The sequence below is a fragment of the Orbicella franksi genome, chromosome 8, assembly GCF_964199315.1.
Source record: "Orbicella franksi chromosome 8, jaOrbFran1.1, whole genome shotgun sequence".
In the NCBI taxonomy this organism is placed as follows: Eukaryota; Metazoa; Cnidaria; class Anthozoa; order Scleractinia; family Merulinidae; genus Orbicella; species Orbicella franksi.
The window spans coordinates 16,421,305-16,443,498 of NC_138152.1; the positions used below are offsets into that span (position 1 = coordinate 16,421,305).

Here is a 22,194-nt window from a genome sequence, read left to right on the forward strand (position 1 = left end):
ATGCCATTTTAAAGTTTTACTAAAATATTTCACGTGACCCCCCCTTTTCCCCTTATTTTTTTGGGATGGCCCCCCCTCGAAAGCCATTTTTTTTTCGCATGGCCCCCCCCCAAATCCCACCAGCCCCCCCTACCTTATAAAAAATGAACGGTCCCTAAGCTGTCAAAATTCAACTAAGCCATAGGAGGTTAAGCTCACACATAAACGCGATACGGACCTATTTTTCTAAGTCGTAGGCATTTTGAAGAAGGTATTGCGAGACTTCACACAAGACACTGTCAAGAGAGGTTGACACTAGATAAAATCTCAGTAATCCTATCAGTATATAATCAAGGAACGCATTTACGACAGACATTTATTTGGTACGATTCCAGTATTGATTCGAACCTTTGATTGACATATTTATATCTTGTGATCAATTAGCGTCGTTTAGCCCTTTTAATTAAACCTTGTCTACACATTTAGTTCAGAGTTGTGATCAAAACCTCGTGAGTGAGAAACGCGCGCGTATTTAAGGACTAAAGTGGTTAACTCAAACTTGTGTGGCTTTTTCTGGATCCTATCTCCTGCGGCCGGAGAATTCAGGAAATGCCGACCTAACCTAACCTAAGCAAAAAGGTCACCTATTGTATTTTCAAGTGCAAGGTTTATGCAGTTTTCCATATGATCGCTGCGAAAAAAGTTAAGCGATCTTTACGACTACCGGTTTCCAAATACAGCAAGAACTCGCATGTAAGAGCCTAGCAGTTTAACAACCTGGCGGCAGAAATTTGCCATTTTAATATAAAAACCTGTTTAGCCAAGCTAGATTCACAACGATGGATGAGCTTTTTTTACAGCGTTCGTGGCGCTCATACGGAAACAAGCCTTAAGGCAATTCCTGACGGCATATTAGACCTGTTCGCTACCGTTTGAATGAGTATACAGTCGAACCACCACAACGGCCACCTTGGGGACAGAGGAAAGTGGCCGTTGTAAAGAGGTGGCCGTTATGAGAAGGTAGGGGTGTAACATGACGCCTTTTTTTTTCTTTAGTCGGGTGTATAATATCTATTCTTATTTTCAAAAAATTATGTTATAACATGTGCATACGTAGCGCGATGAAAATATATCAGTAAAACAGGAACCAAACAGAAACCAACGGCGCGGTGCGGATCAAGTTTTGTGACTTTTCACCATAAAAAATGTTTTTTTTGTACACAACATGCATTCGTCAGTCGTTGTCAACTGCCGGCCGTTGTCTAAAGGTTTAATATTTGGCAGTTAGTAGCCGTTGCCTTTGTCGTTGTGAAGAGGCGGCCGATGTAAAGAGGTTGAAAAAAGAGGGAATGTATGGATCATCCACCGGGACATAAAAAAGTGGCCTTTATATAGAGGTGGCCGTCAGTGGAGGTTGGAATGATTTGTACTGTCCATCCCAACACTGTCCACAACCAACACCACTGTAGGCACCAGAACTTTATGTCATACCCGGGGGGGGGATGGGTACTTCCAGAAAAGTAAGGTGGGGGTGTGCAGACCGCTTCTTAAACCCTTGTCCTATTTATGACCAAAATCTGCGACATTCCCCACCCTATTTATGACCTGACCAAATATTCGATAACCTATTTATGACCTGACCATTAAATCAAAATCCTGTTTCAAACCTGCGATATATTGAGTTCCCTTGTTCAGATCAATGTTAAATTACCGTAAACATAATTTGTGAAGGGCTTTTGTTAATTTTCTTTTCGATAATGATGAAAAAGTGGCTTCTTCTTAAAAACATACCCATATCAAGGCTAGAGTGCAAAAGCCGTACTCTATTTTTGACCAAAATGGCCAAAATAGGCTAAATTCGATACCCTATTTTATGACCAAAACGGCTGAAAAGCCATACCCTTTGTGGCCGCACATACCTGTCTAGCTCATATAAGGGAGTTCCCCCCCCCCCCCACCCCCAATGTCATAGCTTCGTGTTTGGTGTCAAGTTTTCGCGTAATTAGTTTCCTTTGTTTTGTGGCCTTTTGTGGTGTTATGTTCATTTGCATACTCAATATGTTCGGTTCACGCGTAATTTATTTAGTCAGTAGCGGTTTTAGTTTCTGTAAACGTCTTGTCTGGATTTGCTACAGCTTTACAGTTCGTCTTTGGTTTTGGGGTTCGTCACATTCGTCTTGTAAGTTTCCTCGTTTATTTCGCATTGTCGTTTTTCTGCATTCTTCATGTTCGGTCGTTGTTAGTTATTTTGTGTTCATTCCCGTGTTTGTAATTTTGTTATTTTCAGTTACCGTGTTCAATCTACGTTTGGATGGAACAAATTTCTGAGGAAAGATTTATTTGATACGTGTAATAAACGTGTGCGACAATATATAACTACCCTAATCAAAATGAGATGTTGTAAAAAGACACCCTACTCCTATTATGTTTTCCGAGACAATTTTCGTTTTTCAAATCTTTTAACACATATTTATGAATGGATATTTTGCCAAAAGATAAGATATGCCTATGCCAGAACAAACACTTTCTGTTCTGGCTGGATTCCGGTAAATTGATATTTTGTCCAAAATCAGACAGATTTAAGTCTCTGTTCCAGACTTTGTGAAACAGAAATATAACCCCTCAGCTACTTCAGGGCTATTGAGCAGTCGACACAATACAAGTGAAACACGCCTCGCTTGTGGAACAAGTCGTTCAAAAGCCTAATCTGATATCTGCAGCTGCCATAATGAAGGAGAGCTCAAGCAAGACAGAATCTAGAGGTAGACGACTGTTAATTGCCGTGATTCTTTTCCTTGCCGGTGCTGGTGTAGTTCTGATTGCTGGTGTCATCTCCATGCAAGAAGAGATCACAAGTTTGAGAGGCAAGGTCGCAGAATTGAAGCCATTACAAGGTAGTTATGTGTTGCTTTTCTTTAAAACTTATCACTGGACTATAGGGTTTGTAATCCTGCGATATGCAGTATCCCTTGCCTGCATTCGCAGGCTGCTCAAAATATGACTCATTTGAAGTTTCTCACGTTTTTGCAGTGGCCTGCATTGCTAGGGCCTCCTTTTGTTGCTTTGCCGTTTGATTTAGCACGGTTTTCTTTAAGTTATTTTTTGAACTTACTGTACAATGCAGTATAATGGTATTTTAGGTTAGCTGGTGGTTCTTAGAATAGAAACGAAGAAATTGCATGTGTAAGGAGTGGTGAATGGTAAAGCTAAACTTTGCGAGAAGGCCAGACCAACGTTTTCCTTTGCGAGCCTGAGACATCAGTTTGACTTCTTCAACCGCGAGACCGAGACTTCAAGTGTTTTAAGTGCGAGCGCGAGACGTTCAGATTCTTAGACGTTAAGACATCATTTATAAAAAAAAAATTAGTACTTCAAGAATTTGTGAAAAATTGAGAATGCGAGACAACTTCGTGAGAAATCGAGACTGCGAGACGCACATAACCGCTAAAAAGAAAACGAGAGCGCGAGACCCGTGAATTTCGACGAAAATGTTGGCAGATCCATGGTTTTTGAAGGGCCATTCGCCAGCCCTTGTATAAGAGCTTTCATGATTTCCCTGTCCTGCGGACGATGCTACGGCAAACAGTGGAATTCAAGGAAAATAAAATTTCATTTTACTCTTATTTCGGGAAGTAGAGCTAATTTGAATTAGATTGTCAAGTTAAACATCAGTAAAGTAGCCAGACACAAAGATAAACCGGAATGGAATGCAACATGAAAGAAATCATTGAAAATTCCAATTTACACTTATTCCGGGGGTCCACAGCAAAACTACCTTCCTTCTTCGAGTTTCCATTCATATTAATTAAGTTTGTTCCAGAATGGTCGCCGTTTTCCTGACCCATGATATCCTGTTCCAGTTTGACGTTACCAGAAGCATGCGTTATATTGAGTACCCTGACCATTCGTTCTCCCTTACCCCCTTGGAACAACCAGATGGAAAATCAATCAAGAAAAGAACAAGTGTTGACATGTTTATGCTCTCAACTCCGACAGCTAGAGAGCATAATAAATTTTATCAACGGAAATCGTTTTAGTGAAACGCATGACAGATGCCAATTCTCGCGATGATGTACATCTTAGTAACAAGCTTCCAGTTTTTCCACTGTATTTGAATGTTCATCTGAGACCCGAGACCCTGCTCGGGAAATTACCTTTCAAATTACCTCCAACACCGAACAAAAAGTATTTACATCTCTACCCACCCTCTTTACCTCTATCTTACAGGCCTGGAACCGTAACTCATGTCAATCAAATCGGAAACTCGACAGGTGTTAATGCATTTATGCTCTCAAGTCTGCACGGAAATTATTAAAACCGAGACTGCTTGTGTTTATCTTTTAGATCACGTCACCACGGGTGATAACAAAACAAGAGTTTCCAGGTCTATGGCTGAGCGCGGACCCGCGCGCGGAGAGATGAACAAAGGAAGACACTTGGGGCGAACAAAACAAAGTAAGAAAATTTGCAGAGTGTGACTTTAGATGGAAGTTTTCCAGCCGTGATTTTATTAACAATAATAACTGCCTTTTAATAAGACGTTAATTACATCGCACTGTGTCAAAGCCAAATTGCAGTTTTGAATTATTGTAGATGATTTAGCTTTAAAAGATATTTTAAAACATAGTCTACCAGGCCAAAGGAACGGACTTCAAATCAACGGAAACGTCATAAAATATAACACAGATTGGAAAGGGCAGACTTGAAGAAAATAGGCATCCGTGAATCAACACCTTTTTCTAGATATGCTCTGACGTCTCTTCCGATAACTGTCACTGGTCTGAGTTACTTGAAGCAAGGTAAAGAGACAAAGGTAAATAAACTCTGTTGTAGGCCCAGTTCAGACGTCGAACTTTTCATGAGCCGAACCTAATTCAGATTTGGACCGACCCAAATTATCAAAAGTACGCCTGTTGATTCAGACGTCGAACTTAATTCACCGAACTTTATTTCATTTGAAGCAAATCACATCCAAATGTCAGCGATTTTCAGTCAGAGTTTGAACTGCTTGTAAAATACGTTATAATAATTTATGCGTTAGGTTCGGTACATGAAAAGAGCTGAAAAGTTTAAATCGGAGTCGCTCCGTAGTCGAACTGACCGACTGGCCATGTCGAACTTAATTCTCGGATCGACCAGAATAACACATGACGAACTTGATTGATAAAAACGTCTATCTCGTCATGTACTAAATTGGGGCTATTAGATTCGGCTCATGAAAAGTTCGACGTTTGAACTGAGCCCAAGCTATTTGTTTTCGACACATTACCCAATTTGTCACTGGTTTTACCGTAAAAAAAGATATAACTAAAGGAATTCGAATATAATAAATTACCTTTTGTACCAGATGACTTTTATTCAACGTTTCTCTAAGCATTTAGCACGCACACAGTGACATTGTTGTTGTTTTTTGTTTGTTTTTTTTTAACTTGGCAGGCCAATGTCAACGAATAAGGATCCCATTATGTCAAAATATGCCGTACAACTTAACTCAGTTTCCAAACTTCCTAAATCACCGAACTCAGTACAAAGCCATTGCGGTCGTGGAGGATTTTAGAGCAGTTGTGTTTAGTAAGTGCTCTCCTCTCTTCCGACCTTTTCTCTGTTCCGTTTTGGCACCTCCTTGTGATGGGTACCGGAAGACTACTCCTCCCTGCCAGGAGCTGTGCCTTAAAGCTGTCAGAAGTTGTAGGCATCTTCTAACCAAGCACAAGATCACATTGCCATCTGCCATGCGGTGCTGGCGTTTACCAAAGGAGGGCCCGTCAAAGTGCTTGAATCAATTATCTGTTCAAAGAGTCTCACCATGTCAAGAGCTACAAAATCACCCATGCGCGAATCACCTTCCACCACCCCACCGCGTCCAGTTTCCAAACTACTTCGGTCACATGAGCGGAAAGGAGGCTCGCGCTGGCTTTGGGCATTTTGATCGAATCTTTCAGATTGCTTTTCCTGGTGACGACTGCTCGTTTCTGTTGTCGCATTTCCTATGCAGGCTTTACACACCTCCCTGTAGGACGACCGCCCTGCCGTTACCACCTTGCAGAGAGTTGTGCCTACAGGCTAAATCACAATGCAAGCGTATCATTGACCACCTTGGCTTTCAATGGCCAGCCGATCACAAATGTATTCAATTTCCAAGAAAACACGAGGCACCCTGCTACAGCGGACCGTTAACTGGAGAAGAGACCAGGTTATCACAAACAGGTAAAAAATGCTAAAATTTTTAGTCTACGCTCACAGACCTGATTCTTTTCCAAATTCAAGAATCATTTGTGTGCTTCTTGGCTCATGCCAGTTTAAATTTCTCGCGTTTATCTGTCTTGATAAACTTTGCTCTTCGGAAAATAGACAGAATTTAACTTAAGCGGATTTGCCTCAGGCAGAAAAAAACATTCCCATCTCAAACAGAAACATCCAATTTGAGTCGCCGTTTCTTTCGCGGAGAGAAGCAAGGCTCTAAACAAACAATCCGAATTAATATAAGAATCTTTTTTCTCCTTCTCGTTTGCATATTGCTTCGGCTTTGAGAGAGAAAAATGTGCAGTTTTCTTTTTTCGTGTGGTACAAATAAATGTTGATTTTGTTATCTTACAAGGACATTGTCGAGGCTTACAAACGTCTGTTGAAAGAGATAACTCTTAGTCAAGTGCTACATACGTCGAGCTATAGTATGGATTTCTGTCTCATTTCAGGAAAGTGCCAGGTGTTGTCGATTCCCCTATGCAAGAATGTCCCATACAGCACGACAGTGTTCCCAAACGTATTCCAGCACAAGACGCAAAATGAGGCTTCGATCGAAGTTCATCGATGGTGGCCGCTGGTGGAGAGGGAGTGTTCAGCGGACTTATCGTTCTTTTTGTGCTCGCTTTACGCTCCTCCCTGTACGATTCTGGACACTTCCCTACTACCATGCCGAGAGCTCTGCCTTCGAGTTCAGCGAGGAATTTTACCTGCGTTAGACTACTTATATCACTCACGGTGGCCAGAGAGCCTGAATTGCGAAAGGTTCCCTCGTGGGGGTGAGGAAGTGTGTATCGATAGGCCCCAGAATAGATCCCAAGTCACTGTTACACCGGCTTCAGGTCCCGCTACAGGTGAGGTTACGTTTGATGGGGCAGTAGATTAAACATGTATGGACTCACATTGCTGTGTTGTTCGTGGAAAACTGAGAACAGTTTCCTAAGCCTAATTTTTGTGTTGTCGGGAATTGGTTTTGGTATTATTAGGAAAATAGTACAGAGGTAATAATTTCAGGGAAAGTTGCAAGGAACACTGGAAAACTGGTTCCGACTAGTTTTTCGTGTCTTAACAGGTACTTGGTACACAAGACATAACTTATAAGGAACAGGCTTGTGCGACTTGCGGACAACTGATCACAGCTTTGGCTACGCCTCGTTGAAAACATTTCTTTTTTCAAATTTTAATTTGCGGACACGTTCTTTACTGATACTTTCTTTACTTTTTGCAGGGCGATGTGAGCCTCTGACCATTGCCGTGTGCAGCAGTCTGCACTACAATATGACGTTGGTTCCCAACACCTTCAACCATCGAACACAACAAGAGGCAGCCTCTAACATTCACCCGTTCTTTCAGTACTCGCCTCATGGCAACTCACTTTGGAATGATTGCTCACCGGAGCTGCCCCTCTTTGTGGGTTCCCTGCACGCCCCTCCCTGCGGAGTACCACGCAAGCCTTGCAGAGAGCTTTGCGATCGAGTTCGAAATAGCTGCCTCCATCAACTGCAAAAACACGGTTATTCTTGGCCGGAAAATATGGCTTGTAATAAATTACCAACTGCAGGGAATGAAGCTGACTGTATTGGGGCATCACAACACTATGTTACTCCTACTACAATTCCAATCCCACCAGAGTACTGTTAAGTTCAATAGTGGAAACGTAATTGAATTCCGTTGAGTTTGCTGAGTTAGCACAATTCAAAACTGAGCATGCGATTTTGCGTCATTTTTATTTCCTTCTGTCTAGTTAAGCATGGAATATAGTAAATTGCACGGGTCTTAACTCTTTTTATAGGACTGTTTCAGGACACATGAGAAAGCTAAATTAAGCTATAGGCATATACTCCTTGTCCATTTTGCCGCCTCTATACTGGTGGCAGTAGCATTTGTTCTGCAATATAATATATAGATTTATTAGCCGACCCTGAAAGCGGAACTCCTGATTGCAATAAGTTAACCATATAAAGGAAAAAATGATTTGTTTTTCTTAACCAGAGACTCAAAAAAGGTCAACAATGGGCCAGGGGTTAATTCGCGCCGAAATTTTGCCTTTGTACGACCCCCTCCCCCCCCCCCCTCCCTCCCTCTCTCTCTCTCTCTCTCTCTCTCTCTCTCTCTCTCTCTCTCTCTCTCTCTCTCTCTCTCTCTCTCTCATCCAGAGTAATAATCTTGCTTGAGCCTACGATCCAAGTTTACCTGGAAAGCGGTCAACTTCAAAAAACACTGAGCTAGAAACCTGAGCCTACGATATGCTCACGTAATACCGGTCAGCGGATACCTTGTTTTGACAGCTGTCAATTGCTCATAACATGGATGTGCAATATCAAAGATAGTTATGGTGCTACTCATTTTTCAAGGTATAGGGGTCGCCTCGCGCACGCGCAGTGCAAATGTCGTACGAACGTACGGACAATCGTGACGACCAGTATTTTTAGCTCGCTTTTAATCTTAGTGTGGGAGGCGCGGTGGTGTTCCCTTATGGTTAGTGCGCTCGTCTCCGGATCGAGCAGTCGGAGTTCGAGCCCTGGCTGGGGACGTTGCGTTGTGTTCTTGGGCAAGTCACTTTCCTCTCACAGTGACTCTCTCCACCCAGGTGTATAAATGAGTACCGGCGAAATTAAAACTGGGGCCGGGGGTCATGTAATGGACTAGATCCCTTCCAGGGGAAGTACCTTATCACATGAAATTTTCGCGACATGTTAATTTCGCAAATTTCGCGATTTAAAAACAATCGCGAAATTAGAGTGATACAACAATAAGTGTCGCCAAAGTTAAGTGACTTACGTTATGTTACCGTTAACATATAGTCCAGCCATTGCGTTTTTGTTAATTTTGACCGCGTTATTGTACCTTTGATAAAGTCAATTTACTAAATTCGAGGACTTGTTCAAGTAACGTTCAGTGCTAAGCAAATTGTGTGTTACTCGAAAACGAGAAGTTAAAGCGGTTCAAAATACAAAGTTTTCGCAAAATCCGGAATTTAAGCGTCGCAAAACACGCGCACCTCAAAATCGCGAAAAAAAAACATGTCGCGAATTAAAATTTCATGTAGTGAGGTAAAATATTTTAAATGCACATTTACATTTCAAAGAACTATCGTGCTCAATTTTGTGATATGTGCCTGAATAAAGTTTACTTACTTACTTAGAAATACTCCTCCTCATTTTATACCCATGAGGCCCAGCATACCTTGTTGTCGCGCAGGAACGTCAAAAGTCCTGAAAACTACCGGCGCACGTTAATTTTTTTTTGTTTTTTGTTTTTATTATTTAAAACAAATAGATTCGAAATTGCCGTGCTACTGTTCAGTAATGGATCACAGGAAACGTCAAAATGTGGCAGAACATCAGTGATACACTCGGCTATCGCATCATGTGCCAAGTTTTTTCATTGGTTCTTACCACATTTTGACGTCATCTGTGATCAATTACTAAACAGACGCACGGCAGCATGGAATCTATTTGGTCACATATGCACGGAAATTATAGAACACGAGAAAAGTTTGGGTCACGAGTCGTGACCGAGTCGTTTCATACTACTGTAGCCTTCAGAATGGGTGGTTTAGCGGAGCAGAGCGCATAGAGAGACATACACTCGTTTTTAATCTAAGAACCTTTTTTACAAGAATGCTGAGGCTGAGATTAATCACAATTTTAAGAACTCATTAAGACCAATTCAGACTGAGAGTCGACTAAGAACATTTTTATTTTGCTAATCTGTATATTAAATGACAAGCATGAAACAAAAGCAACAACAACAAAAAATGTCAATTAATCCAAATACCTAGGGCATGTTTTGTATAACACTAACAATGGTTTCCCATTGCATGACACGCATGGCTCGGTCTGTAATAATCAGCATTTCTTATTTACAACTGTTCCAAAGTAACTTCGACATCATCAAAGTCATCAGGTGATACAAATTATACCATGTAAATTTAAGAACATCTTAAGAACGTTTTCAGCCTCAAATCGCCAAAAAATGTAAGAACGTTCAGCCTGAGCTCCAAATTCTGAAAATTAGACGTTTTTATATAAAAAATAGTGTTCAAGACATACAAGCGCGCATTGCGTTTAGTCGGAGAGGTCGTCGGAGAGATAAGCACTCGCTTACTCGATTAGCGCTCTGCCTCACTCTACCACCTAATTTGCAGTCTTTGCTACTAAAACCATGGGCACTTAACCTCAAACTCAAACACACCTTTCCAACCCGTAATTAAGACAAATTTGTTATTGTTGTAAATTTTCATTACATAACATTATTCGCGCTTGTACGTGACATTGCATACTAGACCATACTTTCTCAAATTTCGTTTTCCACCACTATATCGCTCTGTTTCGCACCGAGAGGACCATGACTTGCGGCGAGTTGTATAGTTGACAGTGTTTCGCGAGGCAACTACATTTTAGTAAAGCAAACCGAGCGTAGCTAAATATGCGTGCAAAGGATTACATCACTATCCTGTCACATAAAGATGGTGACGACAAGTTGTAACAAGAGCTGTCTGTTGAGTCGACCGCGCTAAATATTAGCCATTCTTATGACGCATTAAGCTTTAGAACAGCTTAACACACGGATCAAATACGATCGCTGCTTTGCCCGAAAAGTCTAAGATAATCTGCGCGATGTCTTCACCAGCTCCTCTGTCAGAGCCACAGACGACCAAGCAGAGTGAGCCTGTATACAGACGACGATTAGTGATCGGCGTCATTGTTTTCTTGGTCGGGGCTAATGTAGTCCTGATCGCTGGTGTCATCTTCATGCAAGAAGAAATCAGGAATTTGAGAGGCACAGTCGAAGAACTGAAGCCATTACAAGGTAACATATCTAATATTGGTTGGTCTTAAGAAAAACTCATCACAACAGACATAACTCGACAAAGCGGCAAAATGATTTCTCACATGGTGACTCCTCGGCTGTTATGATTCTGTTTAATATCTAGTGTACTTCGATTCATTAATATTTCAGTCCCACAATTGTTCATCTATTGTGGATTTCTCCTGAATTAAAGGATGCAAATTAAAAGAGAAAATGTCATGATCATGCTCGAATTTGATGATAATTATTTACGATATTCCTTGGTGGGCTAAAATAGGTGACATGGTAATCCGATATTGCGCGCTCAAACGCAGTAATAATAGTTTCCGCGTTTGTCATCGTCTGAACTTCTGGAACTTCTTGGTTGCTGCAGAGATTTTCTGTTTTCTATTTTTCAATCAAATGTGAGCCGCCAACAAGCGGCGACAACGAGCTTTGTCGATGATGAAGCAGATGTTGTTTTACAGCTGTTGTATTCAAGGCTTTTATATAATGTAGAAGAAAGGCGTGGAAAAGACTTTTTTCAAGGGTTTCCTTTGAGACGTCAGACGTCGTGGAGATCGAAAGACACTGATTGCACAACTGTTTCGCTGCGTGGGATAGCACAGAACACGATCGTTACCTTTTCCGCCCGAGAAAAGGAGTATGTGTGGCTCGATTTCTCAAAAAGAAGGAGGATGGTGTGCGTACTAAAGGTGTCAGTTGCTCTGTGACCTTGCTTTTCAAACAAAACTCCTCGAGGCCTCGCAATGTCCTCCCTGCTTCCGACCAGAATGTGGCACATCCTGTTAAAAGCTGAAACGCCCGAAACCCAATCTTGAAACAGGAGATCGAACCTCTGGTATAAACCCTGCAAAAAAGTGTTTCGTAGGGATATGCCCCGAGATCCCAAGCCTTGTGTTATACAACAAGTTAAGATGATCCCAGGAAGATTACGCTGTACCACATCAATAAGAAAGAGGAGAAAAATAAAACATTTTTACCTGATGCGTTTACAGACACGTTAGGTCGCGTCTCGATTCCTACAGTATTTTTCCGATATGTTGACATTGTTGTAAACCTTAGATAACACTTTCCCACTGAATAGCTTTTACAACGAATTCACAAGTTACCAAGGGTATTTTTTTCACAGAAGTCTAGTTAGAATCAGTGACTACCCGGGGTGACTACCAGCTTGTACCTGTACATATAGAAGTACGCTGCCCCTACAACGACTAAGTGAAAAAATTAAAGTGAAAAAAAAAATGATTAAAAAAAAAGATAAAAACACATTGCACGCTTTCTGTAGTTCTGCCAAGAAAAGAAATTTTGCGAACAAGAACGATGTTTGCCACCAGGGTGCCTATAATTATCGATTCTTTTCTGACCGTATATTTGGGTCCCTTTTCTCCCGAGATACACTGAGATTATCTCAGGCAATAATTAACGGTTGTTTATGTCTCTTCAGATGACGTCACGGACGTTGATAACCAAGCACGCGTGTCCACGCCTGCTCAACGGGGAAAGATGGCCAAAGGAAGACACGTACGGCTCTCGAGAACTGCAAGAGGTATGAGTCTCTGGGCATAAAACACTAATGAAACGTCACGCAATGTTTGTGATAAGTTGGTAATGCAGGCGAAAAGTGACAGGGTACCGGGTTTGAACAAATTGACGATTCAACAAGGAACAACTCCCGCTTGATAAACCATGAACCTTTGTATCACATTTTAAGATGTGAAAAATAGAAGATGGTGACGGAATTTCTAGCTTACCTCATTAAGAAGCACGTGTAATTACAGGGTGCTTGAGTGTTTGAATTAAAGTTTGTCTAAAGCCTCATTTGGAGATTATGGTGTCACGCACGTCTTTCTATTATCTTCATTGTTGTAAGTAATTAACTCCACTTGACAGGTCAGTGTGAGCCAATCAGGATCCCAATGTGTAAAAACATGCCGTATAGCTCAGTACAGTTTCCAAACCTCATGAATCACCAGACCCAAGACGAAGCTATGTCGGTCGCTAGCAAGCTTGCTCCACTTGTTAAGGTTGGATGCTCTTCTTCTATGGAACCTTTTCTGTGCTCCGTTTTGGCACCTCCCTGTAACGGGACTCAGAAGCCCATTCCTCCGTGTAAGGGGCTTTGTAAGAGCGCAACAAAGAGCTGTAAGGAACTACTAAAGAAGTTCGACATCATGTCAGATCAGGCCATGATGAGATGCAAGCATTTGCCAAAAGAGGGAGTCTCCAACTGTTTCAATGGATCGTGGCAGGAAGTAAAGAACACACCTCGCCCAGGTGAGACCAGAATGAATGAGCATGCGCTATAAGAGAATTTTGAAGCCCTCTTTGCTACTAGCTTTATCCGATGATAATTTACTTTGGGTTAGCATTTACTTTGGGTTAGCGCGACTCTACGAAAGAGTGAGGCAAACGTCACTGGTCCCTTTAGCAGTAAATTAGGGTCAAACGGAAACCCAGGGTGACTTCCCTTTTCAAAATGACGAGTATTCTAGGATTCTGCTCGCTGTACCTCTTAGAGGGGAAAGAAATAAGTTGAATGTTTCAGAATTGGTACCTCTAATAAGGAAAATAAATTTTACCGAGAAGCACAAAACGAGATTCTGGGGCCTTTAAGGGATTCTTTCTAACATTTTTCACGAGCGGCCCCGACAGTTTTATAGGCTAGAGCCCCTTAGGGCATATTAGACATACAATACAACTGTTATGGCCATTTGATAGTAACATATATATCATATGCCTTTGTTAACATCTGTTGACAAACCAACAGCTTCCCTTTGTCTTTTCAGAGTTTTAAATCTAATAAAAGTAAATTACGGAAATCATGACGAAACGAGGACGGCAACGTGAACGTCACTAAAAAGGTTTAATTAGCAGAACATAGCTATGCATGTGCATTAAAAAAATTTGTTCCAATTTTACCAGTTTCTGTTTTGCCTCAGAGAAAAGATGAATGACGACGGTTAACATATTATAACTGAATATGTCTGTTTGGAAGGTAAACGGGCGCTGTGGATGCTGTACACCAACAGACACACTAAAATGATCCATGGTATTAAATTAATTTTTCAACCTTTCGCAGCCATTACTTTCCACTTAGTAGCGGTATTAAACCTTGGAATTGACGGTTTCCAATTAGCCTGCGAACGCAGACGTATTTCCGGCTGCCGCTCGTCTCCGCCGAAAAATAACGTCTGCAAACCAGAGCCAGGAAACGATTTCTCTGACGTAGGAATTTTAAGCCAATCACAGTTTAGCTCAAGTAGCCCCAGACCTACTGCGCGAGGTATTCGCTGCGAGGAGCACTCGAGTTTCATTTTATCATGGAATCTGATTGGCCAAGGAGAAACAAAAGTCATCACGTCACAGCAATCGTTTCCTGGCTCGGGTTCGCAGACGTTATTTTTCGGCGGGGACGAGCGACAGCCGGAAATTCGTCTGCGTTCGCAAGCTAGTTTCCAAACAATTTCGAGCGATTAAAATCACGTGGCGTCCGTGGCGGCCATGTAGCTGACACAAACAGAAGAGGCTTGTTAGAGATCTTTAATTAATGTTTTGCAAGATGGCGGCGATAACGTTGCACGAGAGCCAAGCCTAGTAGTATGTTGTCGCCAAAACTTAAGTATAGTCAGAGTTGTGTTTGAAAACTGCCTCAAATTTTATAAAAATACCAAATGAATTTTACTTAAGAGATAAATTCCTGCTTAACACGAGTGTAATGCAAACCAAATCACTGGCAAAATTAGTCTATGCACTTCAAATATGAACTTAGACCTTCAATCATGGGGTTTGGGTAAACGTTGACACTCAAGACATTATTAAACCATTGTGCCAAACATGTTGTAGTATTTGCTAGTTACACACAAGAACCTCTTAAAAAGTGTGTTCTGTTACTCTGCTGAGTTTAGAGCAATGACGAAAAGAGACTAGCAAATTTACCTTCTTTGTTGAACGTCTATTCACACAGCAACGGGATGCCGACCAATGGCGCACCAGTGCAATAGATATTCTGCACCACCCTGGTTGAGTCAGTTCCCAAACTACTTCGGTCACACGAATGACAAAGAAGCCTCGGTTAGCTTCCAGAGGTTTGACGACATCTTTCAGATGGCTCCTAAAAAATGCTCGTCTCTTTTGGCAAGCTTCCTCTGTGGACTTTACGCACCCTCCTGTCGAGGTACCGAGCGTCTCCTCAAACCCTGCAGAGAGCTCTGTCTTGAGGCAAAATCACAATGCAAGCGAGTAATTAGAGATGTTAGTAAAACAAAGGGGTTTCAATGGCCATCGGATCTGAAATGCAGGAACTTTCCGAGAGAAGATGAAGAACCTTGCTACAACGGACAGTCAGCTGGGGGAGACTCTACGACGCCACAAACAGGTGATAAACGGCCGTATTTTCTTTGGTGGACGAATAATATTGCGTATCAGACGTATTATGCTTCTAGCACTAACGGCGACCGTTGACGCACACAACTCGTTTGTTTACCAAAAAGAACTTTTGTGAGAGAGATACGTCTGCGTCTGTTTAATACGTCCAAAATTTAATTGCTAAGTTCGTCTGACATTTACTACGTCTTCTTTTCCGTATTTACCTGGACGCATACTGTAATATGTCCAATAACATATATTGGTCTACAGTAATTAAAAACTAGCCTCCATTTGGCAAGAATATATGCTCGAATATTTGTCTGACGTTATCTGTTCCGAGAAGCGAACAGTTTTCAGTGGGTGAAAGTCGAGGAAACTTGGATTGTGAGCTTGAGGAACAGATAACGTCAGACAAATATCACAGCATATTTTTAATGTCAAACGGGGGCTATTGTGTTTATTAACCTTCAGATATTTTTCACAACACGCGAAGTTTTGGAAATTGAGGAACATCACTCGGATATTCCCCAGTTTTAGCTGAGGAATATTCAGTCACATGACGCGTTTAGACCAATTGCGTGTGGGCGAAAATGTTTGTTGAATTAACGTTTAGATTGTTGTAGTAAAATTTTAGTAAATTACGCGAAAGTAATGACGAGAATGACAAAAGTTATCGTCTTCGGGTTGTTCTATTGATGTACCATCAAGTTGTCAAAACCCACGTATGGGAAAAGAGACACATAACATTAACTAAGAAAAGTTTTAACTTTAAAAATTTAAAAATTTCCAATCTATAGATTTTGTTGTGGTGGCTCCCCCTGCAGATCTTGTCAGATTCCGTAACGACGGGAGAAGAATTCGGAAAATCTCTTCACGAGTCCAATTTCTATATGGTTGAGTCATCGCTACAAAATTTACAGCTTGAAACCGAAAGAAAATCTTGCCATCAGTGTAAAAGCTAATTCGAATGAATGCAAAACGCGCGTGGATTGAAAAGAAAATCAGGCCCCGAGAAAATTCGAACTCATGGCCTTTACAACTCCGATGCAAACTCTCCACCCCTGCGGTCACTGATCAGACCAGTGAAGCTTCTGGGTGTTTTGTATTGGCATGCAGATCTAGAAGAGACTGGGTCATTTACGAACTCTATTAATAGCGCCGTAGAGATGATAGGAAATGATGACTATAAATATGCACGTGGGCGCAGTTGCACACTTGAAAAATTTTAATTTTTTTGTTTTTTGTTTTGTTTTTTTTTTTTTCAGGCAAATGTGAGGTTATTTCAATCCCCATATGCAAGAATGTTCCGTATAACATGACGGTGTTTCCAAACTATTTCCGACACAAGACTCAGGAAGAGGCTGCGCTCGAAGTTCATCAGTTCTTCCCGCTGGTCCGAGTCAACTGTTCAGTGGACTTGGCCTTCTTTCTGTGCTCGCTTTACGCTCCTCTCTGCTCGTCTCTAGACGTGCCGCCACTGCCATGCAGAGAGCTTTGTCTTCGAGTTCAACGTGGGTGCCTTCCTTTATTACAGCAATATGGTTATCAGTGGCCAGACAACATGGCATGCGATAGATTTCCCTGGGGAGGGGGTCAGGATGTGTGTATCGACAGACCTAATGCCGTTGACGTCACCACTCCACCTCCACTTCCGACAAAGGGTAAGATGAAGTTTGACCAAAATGAAATTAAAAAGCAAGTAAGACAAGTATAAGCCTTCAAAATTTGTGATGGAGTAATTTCAGCAATCTTCCAGCTCGTCACGAAATTTTTGCGCCTAACTTCGAGGTGAAGGATAAGAAGATATATAAGGAGAGTAAATTGCAGGAAGACGTAATAGCACTCGAGTCGTGAGCGCTTCATTAAACAGAAACTGGCGTTGAGGACGAATATCGATGAGTGGTTTGGGCTCGTTCGATTCCTTGAGTTTACCTAACTATGTAAAACTGATTGGTGAGGCAAGGTTTGAGGGAAAGGTTAGGAAGGAGAACGGCGAGGGTGAAACTGCAAAATGAGATATTGAAATCAGTTTGTGATTGGTATCTTCAAATTTTCACTGCAGTTCTTGAAACAACGTGTCTGAATTCCTTTCCTTTGCAGCGGGAAAATGTGAACCTCTGGATCTATCTACATGCAGTGGTTTGCATTACAGTACCACCTGGGTTCCCAACTACTTTCAGCACCAAACGCAAGATCAAGCTGCCCTTGAAATACGCAGGTACAATCCAATCATTCAAACCAATTGCTCAGCAGAGTTGACCCTCTTCCTCTGTTCTCTGTACGCACCAAATTGCATTCCTTATGCGCACAACGTACCCTGCAAAGAGCTCTGTAGTCGCGTCAAAAAACAGTGTGTTCCTAGAATGCGGGAGCTTGGGATCAAATGGCCGGTGTCTTGTTCTAAGTTCCGGCGGGAAGCCGACGAACCTGGCTGTATTGGTGGACCCCCCACACCTTCGGTTACCAAGGCGACTCCTTCGAAAGACGGTAAGAAGCAAATCACGCTTGGCCAATCACAACAAACGTAGTTAGATAACTCAAACAAGCAATCAGGAATTTTTATTTCAGACCATACAACAGATGCTATGCGTGGGACACCGTGCCTTAGTCAATTCACGTCTGGGTTTGGTTTCGGTTTTAAGTACATTTGCTCTTGACAAGCAGAATGAACATGGTTCCTAAAGCATGCAGTTGGGATTCTCAGAAAATGTTTAAACGAAGTAAATGCGCAGTTGCTTTGAGCACTAACTAAAAACTAATATGAACAAAGAAAAATACTCTGAAATGCGAAGAGCACTGTTCTATTTTTCTAAAAATTCTATGATATACGAGAACGTGGAAAAACTTCTAATATAAGTCATTTTCTTCCGGCCCCCAAACAGGCAGTGATTGAAAAAAAATGTTTGTAAATTATGAGCAAAGTAGTCTTCATTGTTTATTAGTACTGTTCTTTTTTAAACTGTTCGCAGGAAGATGTAAACCCCTGACCATTCCTATGTGTCGTGGTCTACACTACAATATGACGCTGTTTCCCAACTTCTTCAATCAAACACAAGCAGAGGCATCCTCTGAGATTGTACAGTTTTCTCCTCTTGTACGTTACGGCTGTTCCACCGAGCTGCCCCTTTTGCTGTGTTTTCTATACGCCCCTCCCTGCAATGTACCTCGCCTGCCATGCAGAGAGCTTTGCAATCGAGTCAAGAATAGCTGCCTCCCTGTCTTAACGGAATTCGGTATCCCGTGGCCGACGAGCATAGCTTGTGACAAATTCCCCTCTGCCAGACAAGGAACTGAGTGCATTGGAGCATAACGTTCTGTTCCATCTACTGCAAACCCAACTACTCGACCTCTTAAACGATAAATTATGTTTTTAGTGTCGGAGTTATACTATGATTACATTAAAGAGGTTAATATGTGTCCCGATGTAGCTTCCTGCCACAAACCTTCTCGTCGCTCTTTTGAGAGTGTAAACAGGAGAGGCTCACAGGTATAAAAGAGAGATAATTAAACCAATTAACAAGTACTGACGAGGTTGAGCAAAATATTGCGAATTTTCAATGGCGCGCAAATCAACTATTTGCCAAAGCCGAAGGCTAAGGCAAACACTTGATCTGCAAGACCCTGACAAATCACGATACTTTGCGATAACCGAGTTTAATAATTGGTCTATCATTTGATCTCGGGGTTTCTTTTCATATTTAAATCACTCTCTGACAGCTCAGGGAAACGATCTGTCATTTTTCACACAAGAGCGTGGGTCTAATTACGCATGAGCAGAATATTATTTGCAGCAAACCACATTTAGACGGAATTCCGAATGAACAGGCCATTGTCTGTAGACAGTTAATTGCAGTTCTCGTGGTGGGTTCTCAGCCAATGAACAGAAATAGCAATTGCATCGGATGAAAATCTCCCCTATTGGCTTTTTATTACCATGACAATCCTTCTCAAGTGATTTCACACATAGGATTGGCCATTTCTAGACCCTTCAGGAATTTCCGAAAGCTCGAGAGTAAGTTCCGAGAATAACTTGAGAAGGTTTACCTTGGGAATAACAGAGATTAACTCTCTTCATCTTCTCTTAGTGAGCATGCGCACTCTTACTACAGATAATTATTGATAATTATTATTTCTGGCTGAAATTACTTGCCTTTCTCCCTGAAATCGTGTTTAGTTTGTTATTATTCTCGAAGTCTTTTGGTGTTTTTTTTTTTTTTTTTTTTTTTTTAGATTTATGTATTTGTGTGTATATATGTTACTTGCCGGCTGGGAGGTCCGTATAGTGAAAAACTATGACCGAGGTCTTGAAAATGCTGCCCGAGACCGCAGGCCGAGGGCAGCATTTTCAAGCCCGAGGTCACAGTTTTTCACTATACGGACCGACCCTAAGCCGGCAAATAACATGTTTATTTTTTTTCCCCTGCGTTAAATTGGTTTTACAGATTACAAATAGGTTTTTTTACGTAGCTCTTGTCATTGAATCGGCTACCGCGCCGTCTACTAACGATTTGTGAAAAACTCTTCGCAACGAGCGAGTAACTCAGATAGTAGACAAAGAAAGAAGTATCAAAGAACAGATTTTTTTCCAACTACTTTATGTTAGTTGCATTTATTGCACCAGTTATATTCTCCAAAATTTGTTTATGCGGTGTGAAATTTCGTGCGAAGTTTGAAGTTTTACTACAAGAACAATTTCTGTCAGTCGTTGCTTTTAAAATTACTTGAAATCAGACTTTTCCATCGTAAATTGAATAGCGGAAAGCAAGGAAATTCGTTAAGTGTATTCCACAGAAATTCTCCTGAATACAGCAACGATCAGAGAGATAAACTCGACTGAAATTGACTCAAATTTTTATACGGCGAGAGAAACACAGGATTACGCGCCATTACAGCGTCAAGCTACAAACAACCAAGCAAACTCTCACAACTTCAAAACACTCAATTGAATTTACTTACAGTGACTTTCCTAGCCATTTTAAAGTGAACAGAGATAAACTTGCGTTGACTAATCGTCGATTGATGCGTAAAAAGGGCAAAAGATTGACGATTACCGCTAACTTTTGGGAGCGAAATTTAGGCAGCGGGGAAAAAATCCAGCCCCTGGGCCGTATGGTAAAAAGCCGGACCGGTCACGTGCGTATGATTAGCCGATCAAATTCGAGGATTTAGGATCCGGCCCACTCAGATGTTTGAAAAAAAAAATTAATATATATATTTTTTTTATTTTTGATCAATATCGAATTCATTCCTACTGATATCTTCATAAATAAATTTAACCATAATAATTTCTTACATGTCAGACTTGTCGAGAACGAGTTGAAACACTTAAATTTTGGTTAAACATTTCCTCTTATAAATAATGTTTATTGTACAAACATTATTTTTATTATTTATATTTTAGTATATTTCGAATGAAAATCTTGTAGCACGTTCTCGAATTATATCCGTTGTGAAACTTGTAAGCAACTAATTCGTCTTAATTTATGTAAAGAGGCGTATCCGATAAGTCCCCCCTTCTTCTTCTATTTTACCTTTTACCGTAAATCTTAACGTCGTTTTAAGACATTGCGTGTAAATCTTTAGTTCTCTTATTTTTTTAAGTTGATTTTGTTTGTTTAAAATCATCTTTTCAAATTTTGTATTTCTCTTGTTGTTTTTTATGTTGTTATTGTTGTTGTTGTTTGGTCCAGTACTGTTATCTACGTTCAAAACGATAGCTAGTACAATTTTCGATTCGAATCCGTTTACCCTGTCGAAGGAAAACATACGTTCTCTTAGAGTCCCTGAAACAAAACCGTTATGTTCTACCATACACACCCTACTTACAAATCGAGTCTTTGCAGCGCAGTACCTCTTCTACGCAGGAGTCCCGTTCACGTTCTCTTATATAGCTCGGTAACTGGCGGGATTTCGCGCGCAAAATCTACGCCATATGGGCTTGTTTTGGGTCTAACAAACAGATTCCATGTGGTCGTTAGCCTGTTCAGTAATTGATCACAGATGACGTCAAATGGGGTTAGAACAAAAAAGTGACTTACGAGACGATAGCTGAGTGTGTCAACTTACCACTTGGTGTTAAATATAGTTTACGACCTGAAAAATATCGTAGAGTCTGAAAAAAACGTTTTCAAACCTCATGGCAATAGTTGCCACGGACATTCTATAGCCTATAAAGAGTAGAAATAGGCTCAAAGTAAAATCCGCAGCAAGGGCAAGGAGCAAGCCGAGCCCGTGCTCGAGAGTGTCTTGCAGATCTTGCGATATCTTTCTCCCCAGACCGCACTCGGTTACTTCACTCGCTGCCTCACGTCACTCCGTATCTATACCCCCTATAGGGAGGCTACTTGCCTTTCAATTGCATGCGACGAAGTTGTGCTGTCTAAGTCACTTTGTTAGCGTAGTTTTATAAGTCGAAAACATTCCTCGCCTTAGCCTGGGTTTGCTTGGCATAACTTTCATGTTAGATTCTTTACGTTTTCTGATGGCCAATTTGCAGCTCAAACACGACGATCGTTTTCATTTTCAATACATGCTGACAGATGATATAATAAACCTATTTGTTTGTTGTTGTTATTTTACATATCTCAAACAGGAAACCTCCATAAACGACCAAAAGAAACTGAAAAGAAAAGTTTTTACGGGCTAACATGATCCTACTGCCTCGAAGAATCAATTAGGCCGAAGGTAGAACTGATTTCCTTTGATTTTACTAAGGAATACTTTATTATCCGTTCCACGCGGAAAAATACACGGCTAGTCCCGGGGGGGGGGGAAGTGCCAGAAAAATTG

At 41.2% G+C, this 22,194-nt stretch overlaps 2 protein-coding genes across 2 annotated transcripts; both read left to right on the forward strand.

Annotated features, from left to right (window-relative positions):
• Nucleotides 1-2,592: 2,592 nt before the first annotated feature.
• LOC145495422 (uncharacterized) lies at nucleotides 2,593-8,281 on the forward strand. Its single transcript, XM_081475034.1, has 5 exons — nucleotides 2,593-2,873; nucleotides 4,324-4,434; nucleotides 5,416-6,186; nucleotides 6,675-7,076; nucleotides 7,451-8,281. Exons 1-5 carry the CDS (start codon nucleotides 2,708-2,710, stop codon nucleotides 7,861-7,863), a joined length of 1,863 nt encoding a protein of 620 aa, XP_081331160.1. The 5' UTR covers nucleotides 2,593-2,707; the 3' UTR covers nucleotides 7,864-8,281.
• Nucleotides 8,282-10,260: 1,979 nt separating this feature from the next.
• LOC145494967 (uncharacterized) lies at nucleotides 10,261-21,010 on the forward strand. The gene is made up of 7 exons (XM_081474543.1): nucleotides 10,261-11,037; nucleotides 12,485-12,586; nucleotides 12,931-13,314; nucleotides 15,005-15,415; nucleotides 16,671-17,066; nucleotides 17,506-17,892; nucleotides 18,375-21,010. Exons 1-7 carry the CDS (start codon nucleotides 10,845-10,847, stop codon nucleotides 18,713-18,715), a joined length of 2,214 nt encoding a protein of 737 aa, XP_081330669.1. The 5' UTR covers nucleotides 10,261-10,844; the 3' UTR covers nucleotides 18,716-21,010.
• The last annotated feature ends 1,184 nt before the right edge of the window (nucleotides 21,011-22,194 follow it).

What these genes read in the sequence shown, in the direction of transcription:
- LOC145494967 (XM_081474543.1), top strand. Translation starts at nt 10,845, where the DNA reads ATGTCTTCACCAGCTCCTCTGTCAGAGCCACAGACGACCAAGCAGAGT. An exon ending in ACCTCCACTTCCGACAAAGG is followed by an intron (nt 17,067 to 17,505) that starts GTAAGATGAAGT and finishes TTTCCTTTGCAG; the next exon opens with CGGGAAAATGTGAACCTCTG. An exon ending in GGCGACTCCTTCGAAAGACG is followed by an intron (nt 17,893 to 18,374) that starts GTAAGAAGCAAA and finishes AACTGTTCGCAG; the next exon opens with GAAGATGTAAACCCCTGACC.
- LOC145495422 (XM_081475034.1), top strand. Translation starts at nt 2,708, where the DNA reads ATGAAGGAGAGCTCAAGCAAGACAGAATCTAGAGGTAGACGACTGTTA. An exon ending in AGAATTGAAGCCATTACAAG is followed by an intron (nt 2,874 to 4,323) that starts GTAGTTATGTGT and finishes TTTATCTTTTAG; the next exon opens with ATCACGTCACCACGGGTGAT. An exon ending in CTTGGGGCGAACAAAACAAA is followed by an intron (nt 4,435 to 5,415) that starts GTAAGAAAATTT and finishes TTAACTTGGCAG; the next exon opens with GCCAATGTCAACGAATAAGG.